Raw genomic sequence first — 19,276 nt, 5'->3', positions numbered from 1 at the left:
GAAGCATAGCAGGGTGTTCTTTTCACCCTCGAGGCAAAGGATCCTTCACAGTAAATTCAGTGTTCCATTCTGGGTTTGAAAGTTCATTTATTCAGATATCTTTACTTCTTCATATGGAGGATTGTTAGTATATTGGTTCCACAGAATTAAAAACACCAGGTTGGAAGGAAGCTTTATAGGACAGTTATGATTGGTGGATAAAATAAAGGCTTATGAACCTTGCCAGCTTCAGTTATTTGGAAGAAATCTAAGAAGATGAAAAGTGAACTCAATATCCAGTTTTGAAATAATTCATCCAGATATTTAAAAGCCCCAAATTGGGTATATATTACAAAGTCTGTCTTCTCATAAAACAGTTGCAGTTAAAATATATTTAGTCTTTAGTTGCACAAGGTGATTGCTGTAAATTGTTTGCATGGTTCTCTTTAGGTGTAGTGTAAAAAAGAGATTGCAGGAATGATTTGCCTAATACAAAATTGAAGGATTTTCTGTCACACAGCAATGCAGACTTCAGTTCTTTTACATATGCACTTGCCTACCTACCATAATATAAGCATGCTCAGTTTGCTTTAGAAATTGTAGTTGCAATGAACATAGCTACAAGTTAGGAGGCTTTGAATCAGTACCAGCCCACTTCAATCAGTATCTTCTTGTGCAGCTGGATGACTATTTATAAACCTGAGCAGTACCTAGCTATGAAGTGGTGCTATGATCCTTAGCCACTGGATCTGACGAAGGGAGCTTTGACTCTCGAAAGCTCATACCTTGGTAATCTAGTTGGTCCTTCAAGGTACTATTGGATCCGGATCTTGCTCTGGATATCTTATAGTAGAAATAGTTATTTTTATACTGTCAAAGGTATTGTTGCCTGAGTAGATGATGTTACTATCCCAGTCATGCCTGGCACTCAACTCACTCATTTCTGCCTGCCACCTTGGCTCAGTGCCTTAGCTAAATCTCAGAGGAGATGAGATTTCTGGGGAAAACCTTTATCTCGTCCAAATTGGATGAGAACCAGGTAGCATGCTACCAACAGAGAGGTTCCAGCTATTGGAATTCATATAATGCTGGAAGTAATAATCTTTTGTCCACCTTGACTATGTGTGTGTGAGAGAGGTCCCCAGTTTCTTGCTTTCTCCCTTCCTTCTGGGTATCCCTTTCAACTTGAGATGGAACTGCCCTCTTTTGACTGTTAGTGTTTTTGCATGGCTTCTGTGGGCTGGAGTCATTTATACAAGGAATTCCGTTTCTCCCAAGGATCAGGCGCTTAGCTTCTAAAAGAGCTTTATTCCTCCAAATGTCTAATTAAGCCGTAAGCACAGGAAGAATTTTACAATGAAGGGAAATATAGCAAGATTGACCTGTCTTTTTGTTTTGGTTGGTGTGTTAGTCTTTTCCCCACTTCTGAATAAGCTTACTGAGGCTCATTTCTCCAAGGTTCCAGGTGAAACACGACGACTGGACAAAGGGGCACATTGCTTTGCACTTTTATTTCTTAGATTAACTACTAGGGAGTATTCTCTTGTTTGGACCAATTCTCTTCAATTCCTGCTGCAAACCAATTTTTTTTTAAATTATATTTTATTCAACGTTTTCAATAATATTTTTAAAACAACAAGAACCAATTAACAACAGTATATTGCATACAACAATCAGAAAAGTACACCTCCTGTTACATGGTTCAATAATATTCAGTTATTTGAGTGGCTGTTGTGTAACAAAAATATATAGGAAAAGCTCTGTTAAACAAATTTTTTCTAGGTTTGGTTACTGCTTAGTGGTGATCCTATTAATGTGCCAACTGGTATCATAAATATGCTAGGGAATAGTAGAGGTCATGTTTCCTGCTTGCATTTGCCATATTTTCATCTTTTGTTAAGTAGTCTAGAATTGGGGACCATTGCTCCAGAAGGTGGGATTTATAGTTTTGGTTTTCCCTTTGGGCAAGTTGATCCGAAAGTTTTTCTATTATAAAATGGTCCCAAATTTGGGCTCTGCTGCAAACCAATTCACCAGTAATATTTCCAGTGGGCGACTAGATTAGCAGCAACTGCTTCTTCCACTTTGCTCCTGTCCCTGCTCTGTTTTATTTGTTTATTTTAGTTTTTGGCTTTTCTTACTTGAGCCATCTGATTGAATTGGTGTGGCCATTGGCAGACAAGGATTTTAATAACGCTTGGTTTTCATCTTAAGAGTTGGGAGATACTTAATATTTCCAGTTACAGATCAGAGACTTTCTGTCTCACAGTCCCTCAGTTTGAGTTTTGGGCAGTTTGGCTTTTGTTGCCTTCAAAGCCAAGATTGGGTCTTCTATCACAGGAGAAGCTTGAGGATACTTTGCTTCCCACCTAGATTCCCCCAAGTCACTCTCGAAATGCCACTCTGCTTCTTTAGTGCAGCTGGGGATCTGATTACCAGTTCCAGCAAATAGATTTATATTATTTTAGCATCACAGTGACTCCTGTTCATAACAGGTGAATCACCCAAATCTTAGTTAACGAAAGGAACTTTCAATGAAGGGTCTACTTTGCCTGCTACATTTGCCATGGCAGACTTCTCTTCTGGTTGCTGTTGCTTCTCCTGAGCTTGGAGTCAGTGCAATCCTAAGAAAAATTACTCCAGTTTAAGCCCATTGATTTCACTAGGCTTAGACTGAAGTAATCCTTCTTAGGATTGCACTGTGGGGAGACCACTCAGGACCTTGCTCTGCGTTTTGGAGACACTAAATAAACACAGTACAACAATTCTCCAATTCAGAAGTGGGTAGGGTAGGGTTCTGGTGACCATGTATGTTGTTGTCAGCCAAAAGTTGTGGACCAATGCACCTAATAGTGCCATGCACTTCCCTAGTAATTTTAATAAATTAGAGGCTTCTGGCAGTCTACTAGAAATTTTATAGTCATGGGGAACACCCCCCATTCTATTTTTTTCCTTAAAAAATTGGAAATTTGGGTGAGACTTGAAATATATGCACTTATCAAGCCTAAACTTATGTTACTGCTTTAACAACAGAAAATACATCATGTATAATTTAGTTAGCAGATGAAACTGCAGTATTTGGCATATTTATGAAATAGAGAAATATACCTGTCTTAATTTTCTACAAGCAAATTTTCAAATATACGCAGGGTTAAAGAGAGAGATGCAAACTGCTGCACCCTGTGCTATATTACCACATGTATCTTAGTTTCTGCCATTTGAGAGGTAGGGAAAATAAAAGTTGAAAATAGAAAACACATTTTATAGTAAACAGAAGAAGAAAAGTGTTTGGGCAGAAACAGTTTCATATATTTTCAACAGATCTAGCAGTATATTTGAATATTGAATTAAACTTTATATATGGAAAATACCAAACTGTTCAATTGTATATAATCGTACACATTACAGGATATCAATTGGAGATGAATTAGCCACATTTAAACAAGCATATCCTTGAAAATACTAGCATCTCCTTTCAGCAAGGCAGGGCAGTAAGTGAATTGTTTTCCAGTCTGTGATGGCTGTACTACCGTCCTTTGAGGAGAGTGCTGCAAAGGTTGACTATGCCGGTCCAGTCAACAGAACTGCAGATTCCCGCTACTGGCTTCTACTGTCTCTACCAATCTAGATGAAAGTGGTGAACTAGATATTATGTTTAACTTGTGGCTGCCACAGGGACTTGCAGTCAGATGTTCGCTTCAAGTTCCCCTTGGGAACTCACTTCAACACAGTTGTGGGACTCTTTGTCAGACTGTGGCTAAATAAGGCTCTTCCTACAGGTTCCCCCTCACAAACAGACAAGAGTCCATTGTTTGAATAAGGAAACTTTACTGCAGAAAAGGTCCATTATAGTCCACTGTCCTGAATAGGAGACTCAGGATGGTACACGATCATTGTTACCAATGAAGGGCAAAGCATAAGGTACAGAGTAACAGTTCCCAGCTGGACCAGCCTCCCCCCACAGTTCTCAAAACAACGTCTTTCAGTCTTGGGAAGTTGCTCTCTCTCAAGGCCAATGCTTGGTGGAACGGTGTTAGACAAAACAATCTCCTCCGGTGAGAAATCCGCCTGGGAAGCGGTGAGGCCTGTGGGGAAAAGCACTTAAACACTAAAAGCATTAGAAAATGGAGTCAGTACAGTTTACATATACACTGGACCTGACATTCTGCCCCCCTTAAAATAGATCCCCCCCTGGTTTATATGGGTAACGAGTATGAAAAGCTTTGGTTAATCTAGGAGCATGAACATGCACAGAGTTCACCCATTCATCATAACCAGAATCAAAGTCCTTCCACCTAATGAGGTAAAACAGCTGTTTACGTTTGAACTTTGAGTCTAGAATTTGTTGCACCTCATAGTGTATTTGGTCGTCTATCAGAGTAGGGATGGGTGGAGCTTTGACATGCCAGTTGTTGTCGGTTGGAGCTTTCTTTAAGAGACTGACATGGAACGTATCATGAACATGGCGCAAATTCTTGGGCAAATCTACTGCAACAGTCACTTTATTGATTACTTTGCGCACAGGAAAAGGTCCAAGGAACTTTAATGCTAGTTTCCGGCTGGTTTGGGCTAGTTTTAGATTCTTGGTGGAAATATAAACATGATCTCCAGGTTGTAAATCCCAATCGGCCGCACGATGGCGATCTGCGTACTTTTTGTAATCCTGTTTGGCTTTCTCGAGGTGCTTTTTGATAAGAGTCCATTGTTGAGCGGCCTCCCCCCACCATGAAGACGCATCCGGCGAGCTAGAGGAATGGAGAGGGGGAGCGTCTAGCGGGAAAGGGTTGAAGTGAGTTCCATATACAATTCTGAAAGGAGCCTCTCCCGTGGAAGCATGCACACTGTTGTTGTAGGAGAACTCCGCAAGAGGGAGAAGATCCACCCAGTTATCTTGTTGGAAATTAATATAACAACGAAGGAACTGCTCTAAAATTTGATTAGTTTTTTCGGATTGCCCGTCTGTTTGTGGGTGGTGGCTTGAGCTGATTCCTTGTTCAATATTCAACATTCGTAAAAGCTCCCGCCAGAAGTTGGCAACGAACTGTCCGCCGCGATCCGAAATCACCTTGGACGGAAAAGAATGTAATTTTACGATGTGTTTTAAGAATAAATCCGCCAATTTCCGCGCGATGGGCACCGCAGTACATGGAATAAAATGTGCTTGTTTGGAAAACAGATCTACTACTACCAAAATGCAATTATGTCCTTTTGAATTGGGCAAATCAGTTATAAAATCCATGGAGATTATTTCCCAAGGCCGGTTAGGCGTTTCTAATGGCTGTAGGAGGCCCGGGGGTTTTCCTTTCCGAGTTTTGGCGCTGAGGCAAATGGGGCAGGAACTAACATATTGAGAAATGTCTTTGCGCATGCCTGGCCACCAGAATTGCCGTTGGATCAGATGTAACGTTTTCAGGTACCCATAATGACCGGCTGTGGGGGCATCGTGACATCGCTGCAAAACCTCTCGTCGGAGGTTGCCGGGGACATAGAATTTGGTCCCGGCCAGCCAGTCCCCTTGTGGGGATTGAATCAGTTTACTTTTGGGCGCTTTATCCCCCTCCTTTTCCACTTCAGCTTTAAGTTTCGTTTTCCAGTCTTGGCTGTGCGGGAGGGGCTGGCTCGCTCGACTGCGGGTAGTCACCACGCCTCCTAGTTGCGTAGGTGAGAAGACAGTGTCTATAGTCTCCTCCCGTTTGCTTTTGTGTTGGGGCATGCGCGATAGGGCGTCGGCAAGAAAATTAGTTTTGCCCGGGAGGTAATTTAACGTGAAATTGAATTTGGAGAAGAATTCTGCCCATCGTAATTGTTTGGCATTCAGTCTGCGGGGGCTTCGAAGGGCCTCCAGATTTTTATGATCAGTCCACACTTCGAAAGGGTGCCTTGCCCCTTCTAGCCAATGTCGCCAGTTAGTGAGGGCCGCTTTGACAGCGAAAGCTTCCTTCTCCCATACATTCCAATTCCTTTCAGCCTCAGAGAATTTTTTTGAAAGGAATGCACAAGGCCGTAGCCTTTCATCCTCCCCCTTCTGCAATAAAACCGCCCCAATGGCTGTATCGCTGGCATCGACTTGCACTATGAATGGACAGTTTTCATTGGGGTGGGAGAGGACGGGTTCTGTAACGAATTGCTTTTTTAGGCATTCAAAGGCTGTTTGGCAATTGGATGTCCATGGTAACTTGGAGGAGGGTTTCTTTGCCTGGTCCCCTTTATCTTTGGTCCTTAATAGGTCTGTTAAGGGGAGCGTGATTTGTGCGAAGTTTGCAATAAAGTCTCTGTAAAAGTTGGCAAAACCCAGGAAGGACTGTAATTCCTTGCGGGTAGTGGGAGTTTGCCATTCTTGGATCGCTTGTATTTTAGATGGATCCATCTTCAAACCCTCTGAGGAAATACAGTAACCGAGGTAGGTGAGCTCGGTTTTATGAAATTCGCATTTGGATAGCTTGATGGGCAGTTTATTTTTCATTAATACAGCCAGAACCTTTTGAACTAGTTGAATGTGGTCCTCCTCAGTGTCCGAGTAAATTAATACGTCATCAAGGTACACCACAACTCCTTTGTAGAGGAATTCATGTAATACTTCATTTATCATGGACATAAAAACTGAAGGGGCCCCCGCCAGACCAAACGGCATAACTAAGTATTCAAACTGCCCGAGGGGCGTATTAAACGCTGTCTTCCATTCATCCCCTGCTTTTATACGAACGTGGAAGTAAGCATCTTTTAAGTCTAATTTCGTAAAGATCTTACCTTGGGCCACGACGTTGAGGAGGTCTCGGATGAGCGGGATGGGATAGGCGTTGTTGGTTGACACAGCATTAAGTCCTCTAAAGTCCGTGCATAGTCGGAGTCCCCCATCTTTTTTCTTCACGAAGAGGACTGGAGCCGCATGGGGGCTATTGGCTGGGCGGATGAATCCCCTTTGGAGATTGGTGTCGATGAATTTCCGGAGTTCTTCCCGTTCACGGGGATTCATAGGGTAGAGTCGGCCTTTGGGTAGGGAAGCCCCGGGTAATATCTCTACTGCGCAGTCGGTTCTTCTGTGCGGGGGCAAGGTATCTGCTTCCTTTTCGGAGAAAGCGTTCAAGAACGGCCAGTAATACTCGGGTATTTGTTTTATATCCTCCCGGGTGAGGAGAGCCTTTTCGGTGTGGGAGGGATCACTACCCCAATTTTGGTCCCATCGATGGGTTTTACAGTTAGCGTGATTAAAGGTGACGCATCCCTCTGCCCAATTAATGTGGGGGTTGTGATCACAAAGCCACTTGCTGCCTAAAATTAATGGGTATTTGGCCGTTGAGCTGATGACGAAAGACCTTTTCTCCCAGTGTTGGCCCATGCCCGTGACCACTGGAATGGTCTCGGTGGTAACAGGGTTCATGTTAGTGCCATCCATTTGTTCAAAAATTACTGGGTTCTGTAATTCGCGGACTGGCAGGACCAATCCGTTGACTAGGGCTGGGGCGATGATATCTCTTGAACAGCCCGAGTCAATAAGGGCTTGTACACGAATGTGCATCTTCCTCTCCGGGTTCAGCAAAGTCACTGGCAGGAATAGTATGGACCCAGGCGGCCGGTCCCGTGTTGGGACGGGCTTGGGGTGGATCTGTCGTTTGGGTCCTTTTACGACAGATCCATTTCGTTTCCCGACAGGGGGCTTTCTGGATTCCCCTCCACACTTGGGGAAGCGGGGTCGTATTCCATGACTTCTTCCGCCTCCAGGCCCCTTTCTGATGCTGGTCGCTGGGAAGCGCCGCGACCTCTGTTCGCTCGTGGAGCTGGAGTCGGGCGTTGGAGTGTAGGAAATGGAGCAAGGGTTGGACGCCGTAGTTGGAGCGGAGGTCTTTGCACAGGCCGGAGGGGGCATTGTGCTGCAAAGTGACCGGCTTGTCCGCATTGCAAACACAGCCCTTGCTGCCATCTAGCATCTCTCGCTCCACGGGTGGCATATCCAGCACCCCGTCCTCCCCTTTGTAGGGTCAATGGTCTTCTTTGTCCCGTTTGTTGTTGTTGTTCAACCAAACGGACTTCCAAAATGCGATTCTCAACTTCGCATGCAAGTTGGATCCAGCCTAACAGAGTAGGGGGATTATCCTGCATAAGGGCTCTATCTAGGAGTCTCGGGTTTAGCCCTTGCTTGAACAGGATAATTTTGGTGGATTCCTCACACCTAGGGCATTTAGCAGCTAGTTGTCGGAATTTCGTAATATAGTCTCTTGCCGACATGCTGCCTTGTCTAATGGCTTGCAATTCTGTTCGGGCCCTAGTTTCCTCTAGGGGATCTTCGTATTGTGCTCGAATGGCATCCACCAACCCCTGGAGAGTATTGAGTTCTGGGGCCCCAATATTGTATAGACCTACATACCAGTCCGCTGCTTTACCTTGTAGGCGAGAACCGAGATGCTCAATTTGGCTGGCCTCGCTACCAAAGAGGTGTCCCCACCGGTTAAAGAATTGTACTACTTGCACTAGGAAAAATCCCAGTTTGGAGGGATCCCCATCAAAAGTAGCTTCCAGTTTCACCCAGCCCATAGGGAGGTCTTGTCTAGGAGCCGGTGCTGGGTAAAAGTCCATCGGAAGCATCAATTGCCGTTGCGGTACGGGGAGGGGTCGTTGGGGACCCGGTTGTGGCGGCGGTGCTGGCTGTGCTGGCGGCGGTAACACCGGCTGGGCTGGCGGTGGTGGTCTGGGTTGGGTTGGTGGCGGTAGCAACGGCCGGGCGGGCGACAGCAACCGCGGCCGTGCTGGTGGAGGCAACACCGGAGGCGTGGGCAGTAGCGGTTGAGGTGGAGGTGGCCGTAGCGGTTGGGTCATGATCGGCCGCTGAGGGGCGGGTCGGTGGGGTCGCAGTGGTATAGGCCCCGCCGGTTGATTAGGAGGTGGTAATATTGGTCGGTCCTGAGGCAAACGTATCGGTTGCTGCAACGGTATTAATTGCGGTCGAAGCGGGAGGGGCCGCAGCGGCGAAGGCCTAACTGGTGGTGGGCCGCGCGGGCTTGCCCCTCCCGGCGTCGTTACTCTGGGAAGCAGAGGCTGTTCCGGTGGCACCGGTAGACCTTCCCTTGGAGGAGCCGGAGGCTCTTCTGACTGATCCGGCCGGACCGTTATTGGAGAAGCGGGAGGGGGTATCACCGGCGACGCGGTCGGACGGGTTGGCCCTTCCTCTCCGGGTTTTGGCCCCTCAGCTGGCGTATCTCCGGGAGATGGATCCCCGTCCGGTCTAGGGGGTTCCGTTGGAGCTTCTCCAGGTACCTCAACTGGAGTATCCCCGCGAGGCGGGACTTCGTCTAGTCTGGGAAGTTCCGAGGGGGCTTCCCCCGGTTTCCCAGGACAGGATTCCTCTTCTCCTGAGGGCGACGGCTGCCACGGGGCGGCATCCATCGGATAGGAAATAACGCTTTGGAGGGTAGCTATTTGTACAGCCATTTCTTCAGGTGATAGTCTCTCTCCTGCCCCCATCGCTGCGATTAGATGAATGGCATGTGCCAAACTTTCCTCCATGTCGATCAGTTTAGCTTCCAACTGTTGTATTCGACTTGGACCCGGTTGCCCCATCATGGAACCTCCCTCAGTTGCGGAGACCGGGGAAAACGGCCCCCAAGGCGGGGGGTCTCCTTGATCGACTTGCGATCTCGCTGCTAGAATTCCTTTGGCTAGGCCCGTCACTGCCGAGATGCCGGAATCTACAGCAAGGGTGCGACTTTGCATCCGTACCCAACTTTGTTCAGGAACTTCCGTTGGCTCTTTCCACGGGGCAAGTTCGGTATAATCCCAACTCAGAACGCCGCGGCGGGATGTGTCCCCGTCCGTCTGTTCGGTCGTCCTATTCCAAAACAGCCACGGTTGGCTGCTGTCCAATTCAGGGACAGTCTCTAGGCTTCGGCGCCCGTCCATAGAAGCTCGTGGATGTAGCCCGCTGGCCCGGCGCTCTCTCGTTTCTCGGGGTCTGGCCCCCCACTCCGACGGTGTGGGTAACGAGATCAAGGGGAGGGCAGCAGCCGTCGGCCTTGTCCCCTCACTGCCGAGGTCGATGAGAGGCGGGGTAGTAGTCGAGGCTCCGGTCCCTGCTGGCACAGGTTCCTGAGGTTCTTGGGGTTGCGCTGGTTGACTGTCGGGAGACGCATACGGATCGAACAAAGGATCCGTGTCCGGGACTACCTTGGATTCCGCTGGGCCCGACTCAGGCATGATTGGTAACAAAATGTCAGACTGTGGCTAAATAAGGCTCTTCCTACAGGTTCCCCCTCACAAACAGACAAGAGTCCATTGTTTGAATAAGGAAACTTTACTGCAGAAAAGGTCCATTATAGTCCACTGTCCTGAATAGGAGACTCAGGATGGTACACGATCATTGTTACCAATGAAGGGCAAAGCATAAGGTACAGAGTAACAGTTCCCAGCTGGACCAGCCTCCCCCCACAGTTCTCAAAACAACGTCTTTCAGTCTTGGGAAGTTGCTCTCTCTCAAGGCCAATGCTTGGTGGAACGGTGTTAGACAAAACAATCTCCTCCGGTGAGAAATCCGCCTGGGAAGCGGTGAGGCCTGTGGGGAAAAGCACTTAAACACTAAAAGCATTAGAAAATGGAGTCAGTACAGTTTACATATACACTGGACCTGACACTCTTTTGGGTCAGGAAAATATTGCGGGAGAATTGCTGAAGTGCCCCCACCCATGTTGTGGTCTTGATTTGAATTGGGCCTCTAGTTCTGTGGAAATGGATTCCTACAGGGAACTTGTAGCTGCCATTTGATTGCAAGTCCTCATGGTTTCTCTGAGTTAAATGAAATGTCTAGTTTGGCTTATGGTCGGCGAAACAATTTTTCCCAGGCAGAAAAGACCACGTCCTGATGACTAGTCTTGTAGAAGAGAACCTTCTTGATGCAGAAATACATATTATATTTGAGTGCTGTATTTGTCTGCAGAACGTACAGGAATTATCCTCTAATGCTGAAAAGTTTACATATAAAGCCTACATTCTGTATATTATAATTGAGTAAAACATTATCTTGAAAAGCATTTCATGTTTTCCAAAGCAGAATTTTTCAGTACCTTTTAGTGCTCTTTTAAATTTTCCATTGGAACAGTTGAAATAAAATCAGGAGCGGGGAGGGGGGGGGGTGGAATTGAAGAAAAACTATGCCTCTCCAAATTTATGGCTTTTTTGTGAGGCTTCATTTCTCTCTCTCTCTGTTATGCGCCATCAAGTTTCTTCCGACTTATGAAGACCCTATGAATTAACGACCTCCAAAACATTCTATCATTAACAGCCTTGCTCAGATCTTGCAGACTGGAGGCCATGACTTCTTTTACTGAGTCAAGCCATTGTATTGCCTTCCAGCTTTCCTAGCAATTTTCATATCTCTAGTAGTGGTTATTCATAGTTCTGTATGTAACAGTAAATTGTCTGCCAGTTATTCTTTGGAAACTGAAGAAATGAATACTGAACAACCATGACCTCTTGCCAGTTAACAAAACTGTACAGCAATTATAAATGACTGTTTAATAGTTTATACTCTTCATACTGCTAAACTGTTGTGGTATCAGAACTGAACTTGACAATGTAAAATCACTTAATGTGCTTAGGAAATACTTCTGCAACCTGCACGGGATATTCTAGTTCGGTCATATAGAAAGGCGCTGGTTTGCATGATACAAATACCTCTTGTATATATCATGGTGGGACTTGTTGCACTTGGCCCTTCTATGCATGTATCACTATATTTTTTCACAGTACATATGCAGAGTGCCGAGCTTAGTGGTAGCACAAATGAAAAATATTAGCTATGTTATGTCCCATTGATAAGTGAATTTTTATGGTGATATCTGTTTATTTTAGGCGCAGGCATCGATCTAGCAGTAGTTCTTCATATGGATCCAAGCGAAAGCATAGCCGAAGCCGATCAAGAGGTCGAGGAAAATCAAATAGGTCTCAGAGATCAAGATCAAAGAGCAGAACAAGAAGGTATGACATCTTCCATTAGTCCCCTCCCCCAAGATTGAAAATAAACAGGTAGTGTATACTTTTACTTTATGCTCTCCTGCCAAAAGGACTAAGGTGACAGTCATCTTGTATAAACTTCAGAGGGTTACTTAGCTTCAGTGCAAGAGGTTGATCTAGAATGACTTTTCCTCTTGTCCTGTAGTTTTAAACTTGACTATTGGGTGGTGTTAATGGTTAAATAGCTTGATACTTGAGTTATGGTGTGCAGGGCAGGATGATACCACAAGAAATGCTTTTTTTAAGCAAAAGTTGTTACATTAATGTTCCTAATAGGTACATTGATCTGAATCATAGGCTTACTGTGAAAGTAAATCATAGTAGCATTTTTACATTTTTTCATGAAAAATGAACATTTTTGACATGAACATATGCTTGAAGTACCAAGTGGGATAAGAACACAAAGGAGATGACCTGCAGTGGGTTGGATTCAAACCAGTATGGGTGAAATTCTGCTATCACAACAGTTCTTTCTCTCTTCCTCCTCCTTGTGACACCTCTTGCAACTCCTGAAAAGCTACCCTGAGAGTCAGAGAACCATTGGGAACTGCCTAAGGTGTGTGTGGATCAGGGTGTTGTACCTTGAGAGGAAAATTACTCACTCTTCTGAGACCAGTGGATAATCTTTGGATCCAAAACTGTAGGTGTAGATAAACAGGAGTCTTGTGGCACCCTGAAGACTAACAGGTTTCCCCCCTAAGAATTACATTAATGTAAGTCAGAATGTATGAAATTGTACACTATCTGAATTGTGATATTCCTTAGATCCCTAAATAGTTCCAATCACAAGGCATTCAGTCTCTGGAAATGGTAGTATAGACCACAGACCACTTTACCCAGGTTACTTTCTGAACTATTCTGTAAAGTACAACTCTGTTACCTGTGTAGAAAAGCCCTCTTGAATATTCAGTTTTGCACAGTTTGCAGCCAGGAGAGTAGAGCGTCGGCTGCAAGCATTTTGGTGGGGCGAGGGTTATTGGAAGTTTTATTGTACCTTGTGTTTTTTGTAAGTTGCCTTGAGCAAAAAAGGAGTTGTTATGGCCACTGATAGCTTAGCACTTCAGACAGAAGTAGGAGGAAGACACATTTTGTTTAAGGATTTGTAAGACAGGCTAACTGCATATATGCATGCTTATAATTAAGCAGTCTGTTTTTGGAACTAGGAATGTTAATATCTAAATTCTTTGGCTTTTTGAATTTTATTTTGATGCAGTAGATTTCTGTTGTGCCTGAATGACTAACAAAGCATTGGCATCTGCATTTGTTAGTTTTTGTTTTGTTTTGTTGGAGGTAGTAGAAGGGAAGAACTAAAACTGCATACATGGCAAGTTTCTTTCGTTTTAAACTGAGGGATGCAAAGGCTGAGGGATGCAAAGGAGGGAGTCCTTTGCTCCTATTGTGCAATAATTGTTAAAGATGCAAAAGTGGGCTTGCTTTGGAGAATGCTTCCATGGGCTCGACCCATTTGGTGAGAATAACTGTTCACTTTACTGCTTTGTGCATATTTGGCTCCTTAATGTTAAAATCCGAGGTTGGAAATAAAATAGCCGGGCCCTTTCAGGAAGAGAGAAAAAAGAAAGAATAGCTGTATAATCTTGAGAATGTATTGTCGAAGGCTTTCACGGCCGGAGAACGATGGTTGTTGGGGGTTTTCCGGGCTGTATTGCCGTGGTCTTGGCATTGTAGTTCCTGACGTTTCGCCAGCAGCTGTGGCTGGCATCTTCAGAGGTGTAGCACGGTGCTACACCTCTGAAGATGCCAGCCACAGCTGCTGGCGAAACGTCAGGAACTACAATGCCAAGACCACGGCAATACAGCCCGGAAAACCCCCAACAACCAATCTTGAGAATGTTGTCAAATGGTCCTGTTCTGGGGGAGTGGATTTGGGAGTAAGTAAAGACAAATCTCTCTTGTGAGCTAGGTCAGATCTTCTGTAGTGGGGGCAGCTGCATACCAAAATCACGCCTGCCTACTTTCCAGAGGGATTGTCCCATATGGCTTGATATTGCAGTCATTTGAACGTGGTTAGTCGTTTGGGAAAGACCCACATTGTTAGATGTATCTCTTCCTGAGTTTCTTGGAGGAAGGGTGGGATTAAAAAAATGTACAAAATAAATAAATATTCATGCATGGGGTTCAGCTGATTGGACAGCATCACAAGAAAGCAGTTGCCACGATGGATGGGTGGGTGTTTGTGTGGGCATATGTGAGGGAGACATCGAGTGAATGAAAGGGGCCAGAGTTGCAAGATCTCTGGAAGATGATATTTGGGGAGTGTAGATAGATTTATAAGTTATTGCTATTTCTCTTGCTGAACAATAATTTTCTGTGTGACATTGTAAATGAAATTGTAATAATATGTGGATCAATAATAATAATTCTTTCTATGCCGGTCTTTTATGTCATAATCAGCACTTTACTGTTTTCAGTGTTGAGAACTATGGAATGATGGCTGACATGGTATTAAGCATATAGCTCTTTATTTAGCTCTGTGTCTTTTGTTTTACAAAGATAGCTGGGTGATTTGTCTTCTACTTCTTAGATCTATCTGATAATTTTCTTATGTGTATAGCCAGATTTATCTACACTTTTAAGGAGATAAAAATTGAGCCTTGCTGTAAAAGACTTTTGCAATTAAATGTATGATGGTAGAACATTTTTGTCATTGAAGCTAATAATTTTTAACATATAGCCTCCCTTATCTTTAACGTTTGTGTGAGTAAAAATAAGTCCAGCTAAATAAAACATATACAAATAATAATTCATAATGGAAGCTTTGTATAGACTTCCAAAATTAGAAATGTTTGGGCTTTGGAAGATGTCTGTAGGAAGGAAGTTCTATAGTTATTGGAAACAGAAGAAAGAAACTCAGGATTCTGTGTAATATTTGTTCATGTATTTTGGTAAGATTTCAAATTTTCAAGCCTTAGTCTAAAAGTCCTGACATTTTAGGAAATATGGCAACTTTTTTAAAAATAAAAATGAAGATTTAAGTGCACAATGTTAAATATGTAAAAGTAGTCTTAAAATGTAATTTTTTCATTTTAAGAAAAAATTAAAAATGGAAATTCTTCCTATTTTCCATATTTAAGGACTAACAGAGGTTTTTGCAATCCAAGAGGTAAACATGCAGGTTCATAGTACAAGTTTTTATTTTGGATACATCTTAAGAATTGTAGCTGCCTAGAAATACTATAGATTCAAAGTTGTCCAAACGCAAAACAGTACAATGCAAATATGATTTAATAGGATCACAAACTGAATTTCAACAGAACAACCACGATTTACATTAAATTAGGAATCTTAAAACTGATTTAGTTTGTTTTACTGAGCATTTGCTTAATAACATTTTGCCTTCTTGCAATCTTTTTAAAGACAATAATTCGTCTGTGAAATGTGAGCACATCCTCAGTAGAAAAATTGAAAGCAACAGCTCACTTTCTGAAACCACAGATATAGTGATATAAAGAAATATTTCAGCTCTACAAAATTTAATAAATCATCCCATTTCCTAATTTGATCATATTAGATGCTGATGTGGAAGAAGCATTTCAAATACCATCTCCTCATTAATATACATCAGTCTGGGGAATGGAATAGAATACTTATGCAGAGATGTCACAGTTAGTGTTTCTTAGTTTACTAAGTGGAACAGGTTGATGCGATACTGAGTGCTATTTGTCAATGTCTTGTTAAAATGGTTTGGGTCGAGTTATGGAGTCCAGAAAGACGGCGGCTGATAAATCAAAAGTGGATTGAGTGGACAGGAGGCAGTGATTGATACTGTGACAGGATATGAAGAAAGGAATCTTGATACAAGCATGCACAATATTGAATATGAGAAGGAAAATGACCCTGGAGTATGGATATTATTCAAGGAAATGAGAATAATAATATCAGTTTGAAATTATTGCCATGTGAAGATTAGGATATGGCAATTCTTACTGCTCTATCATGTGTCTCTAGAACAGTAGCATTAGAATTCTGTACAGTTCACTTATGTATCTGTCACTGAAGCCTCCCTGTTTATGTTATAATTGTTCCTGTTAATTGTGAAAGTAACCTTTTTTATGTGTTGAATGACTTTATTCTTTGATTTACAAAGAATTTTAGTTTAGTAATGGAAAAAATAGCACACCTGACTCAATATGTTAAACAGTTTTGTATGCCAGTTGTGTTGTAATGCATCAGTTTGATTTTTAGTTGCATAGCAAGCATGTCTTCTATAAATGGTGTTGTTTAAGTTTCTAAAACGTCAGATACAAATGATATTGAAGATGTATCAATTTTAAATATGAATAAAACTTAATTTAATGCACATAATGAAATATTTTTCTGTTCGTTGGTGAAATTATGTTTCTGAATTGTTGATATGCAAAGCTGTTCTTGCCAAGATGCCGCCATCATAAATCTTTAATATTTTTTCATACCAGTTGGATTCCTATGTTCCCCTTTAGGAAGCAAGGTCACATTTGACCATATTGAATTGTTTAGTTAAAACATGCCTTTCTATATATATTTGATGTACTGCTTTATGACATAGGTACATATTTGTAAGATTTATTTTCACCGACTGTCCCTTGTCATGCAAACAAAGGTATATATTATCATATGTTTAATGCAATCAATTAAAATATTCAGGTAGCAGGTGATGTGAAAGACCTCTGCCTGAAACCCAGAAGAGCCACTGCCAGTCTGAGTAGACAGTACTGGTCTTCATGGACCAATGGTCTAATTCAGTGTAAGACAACTTTATGCATGTGTAATAACAATGATGAACCATATTAATATGATGCTGTACCACAGAAGACCAATGCTATTTTAGACAGTTACTATGAGAAAGATTTCCAAATATGGGAATGGCCTGTGCTGCTAGACTGTAGTTGTATGAGTAAGACCTTGTTTGGACTACTGTGTTTAGTTCTGGGCATTCAAGAATAATAATGACTTTTTGAAAAGGATTCATAAGAGATAAATGAGGACAATAAAGGGTCAAGAAGACAAATCATATGTGGAAGCACTTTGGGGGCATAGTGAGTCAAAATCAGTGGGTTTCAACTTTACTCAATTGATGTGCACTGCAATGACGTGACTGACAGCTTTGGGAGCACTACCACTTTGAAGCATTCACTACATGACAGTAGTCAGCTAATTGCCTAGAGATGTTACAAAAGATCCTCTTGTCACAAACAGAAAAATACTTATCTTTGATCTAATGTGACCCTTGGTTTTTAATGGTGTGTATAGATTTCTGAAAATCCATTTCCACATGGTGAATGTCTACCTGAGCATTATTTTAAAGTGTGGTCTTGTTAATCTCAGAAAAAATTTCATGCTGTTTGACAATGCAGTTTCACTTGTAGCAACTATACCAATCATTGTGAGGGCTTTAATCCACAAGCTGTAATTCTGGGACTGCCCGTTCCAACCTCTTTATTACATCTCTCTCAAAAGTTGAGAAGCAAGGAATCTGTTTGTGGCTGCCAACTCTTACAGAAGTATTACTATTTGACTTTGTACCCAGTTTTAAGCAGGAGTTCATAGTTGTGGTAATTTTGTGAAGAGTCAGTCAGGTTTTTTTTTTAGTATAGTGGTCCGAGTGTCAGACTAAGATCTGAGAGACACTGATTCAAATCCATCACTATGCCATAAAGCTTGTTGAGTGATCTTGGACCAGTTGCTTGCTAACTTACTTCACAAAGTTGTTGTGAGGAGAAAGTGGAGGAGAGAAGAACAATCCATGGGGCCCTAAGCCCCCTGGAAGAATAAAAATGTACTGAATGAGCAATGAGCAAATAACATCTCTGTATCTGTCATATGAGGACTGGTTCATACACTTACCCAAAGTGGACATTTGGTGGACATGATGGGAAAATATGGATACTTAACTACTTCCATCTTTTCTGTAACAATGTATGTAATAAACCTATTCACATTGCTTTTTATTAAAATAGGGAAGAGTTACATTAGGTGTGCGTGGCTCGTTACATTAAGAGTGTAGTAGGAGCATGTGAATGATCATGAAGAGCTGCTCTAGGTTACTTTTATGAACTGGGCCTGAGAGATAGTGTACTAGTAAATAAATAAATGGGAGACATTCTGAGCTTTAAACATCAGAATGAGGAAGATCTTACCTTTCACAGAGTGCTAGGAGCTTTGACTCTTTCTGTACAGGAATGATCTGCCCTTTATTTTGTTTGAAAAAAATCATTTCCCCTGATTTTTGGTTGAACAATCTAGCAGTATTGACAGTCGTGATTTGTGTTGCTTTTTCATGCTGTTGAATCTGTTGTTATAAGATATGAGTGGAGACTTCATTGGTGCATAGGCTGTAGAAGTTGAAGTAGGGGAATAGTTCTTGCTATTTTATGCTGGTGGTGTGCTCTTCATCTCCTATTTATGTGATGTATTAAATGGAAAGCTGTATATTTAAGGGGCCCTTTCTAATGTAAAGGTAAGCTTCTAGAGTGCTAAAATATATTGGCTTCACAGGAAGGACACAAGTGTAATAGTACAACACAGACTTAGTTTTGTTTAACCCAGAGTAAGTACTTCATGCTGAAGCAGAAGCGAAACAGAAGGAGACTAGATGCACATTACATAGACCAATGATGAGCAGAAGATCTCTCAGGAGTGACCAGTCACGCACCAAACCATTAAAAGTAGCTCTCCATCCGTCTTCCAGCGCTGCTGTAATTGCCTTTAAAGCTACTGCAGCAGCTTTTTTCCTCTTCCTCTTTTTTGTGAAGGAGGAGAATGAGGTGCATTCATGAAGCTTTGCTCTGAATAGGAAAATGGTAATGCTAGCATCCATTCCTATATGCTGCTTCTTTTTGTGTGCGCACATGCACTTGTTCTCTAGATGGGGAAGGAGCATGCTATTAACTGACGCCCTGCGTCAAAGCTGTTTGCCTGGATGGCTCTGGCCAGACTCAGGCTTGATTCAGATATTGGTATGCACAAGAAGCACTAAGCATCTAGTTAACTTTCCTATATCAAATCAGGTAACTCCTGGCAAGAGGTATACCTCAATAACATTTTAGGTTAGTTATCAGGTATAGTACACAAATTATACTGTCATAGAATCGCTGCTTCCATTCTAAGCAGTTATTAAAACATGATTACTCAGTATTCTTAACATTAGCTCAATCAACAGAAAATATACCACCCATTATAACTGCATAGATCATTAAAGGAGAGCAGTTACATGAGTCCAGGAAAGTATCTTACCCAAAGATAAGCAGGTCACAGGCAGGGAACTTCTGCTAAGAAAAAGCTCCCGATCAGTCCAACTTCTTAT

At 42.6% G+C, this 19,276-nt stretch overlaps 1 protein-coding gene across 1 annotated transcript in view; it reads left to right on the top strand.

Moving 5' to 3' along the window:
* The window catches only part of RSRC1 (arginine and serine rich coiled-coil 1), a 304,072-nt gene that overhangs the window by 10,649 nt on the left and 274,147 nt on the right, over positions 1–19,276 (top strand). The window contains exon 3 of the mRNA XM_054983579.1: positions 11,815–11,940. Within this exon, the coding sequence (XP_054839554.1) occupies positions 11,815–11,940 (126 nt within the window). The remainder of the gene's footprint in view (positions 1–11,814; positions 11,941–19,276) is intronic.

This window comes from Eublepharis macularius, chromosome 6 (genome assembly GCF_028583425.1).
Source record: "Eublepharis macularius isolate TG4126 chromosome 6, MPM_Emac_v1.0, whole genome shotgun sequence".
Taxonomy (NCBI): Eukaryota; Metazoa; Chordata; class Lepidosauria; order Squamata; family Eublepharidae; genus Eublepharis; species Eublepharis macularius.
Note: the sequence above shows the minus strand (reverse complement) of the source record. Positions and strands in the feature narration are given on the sequence as shown.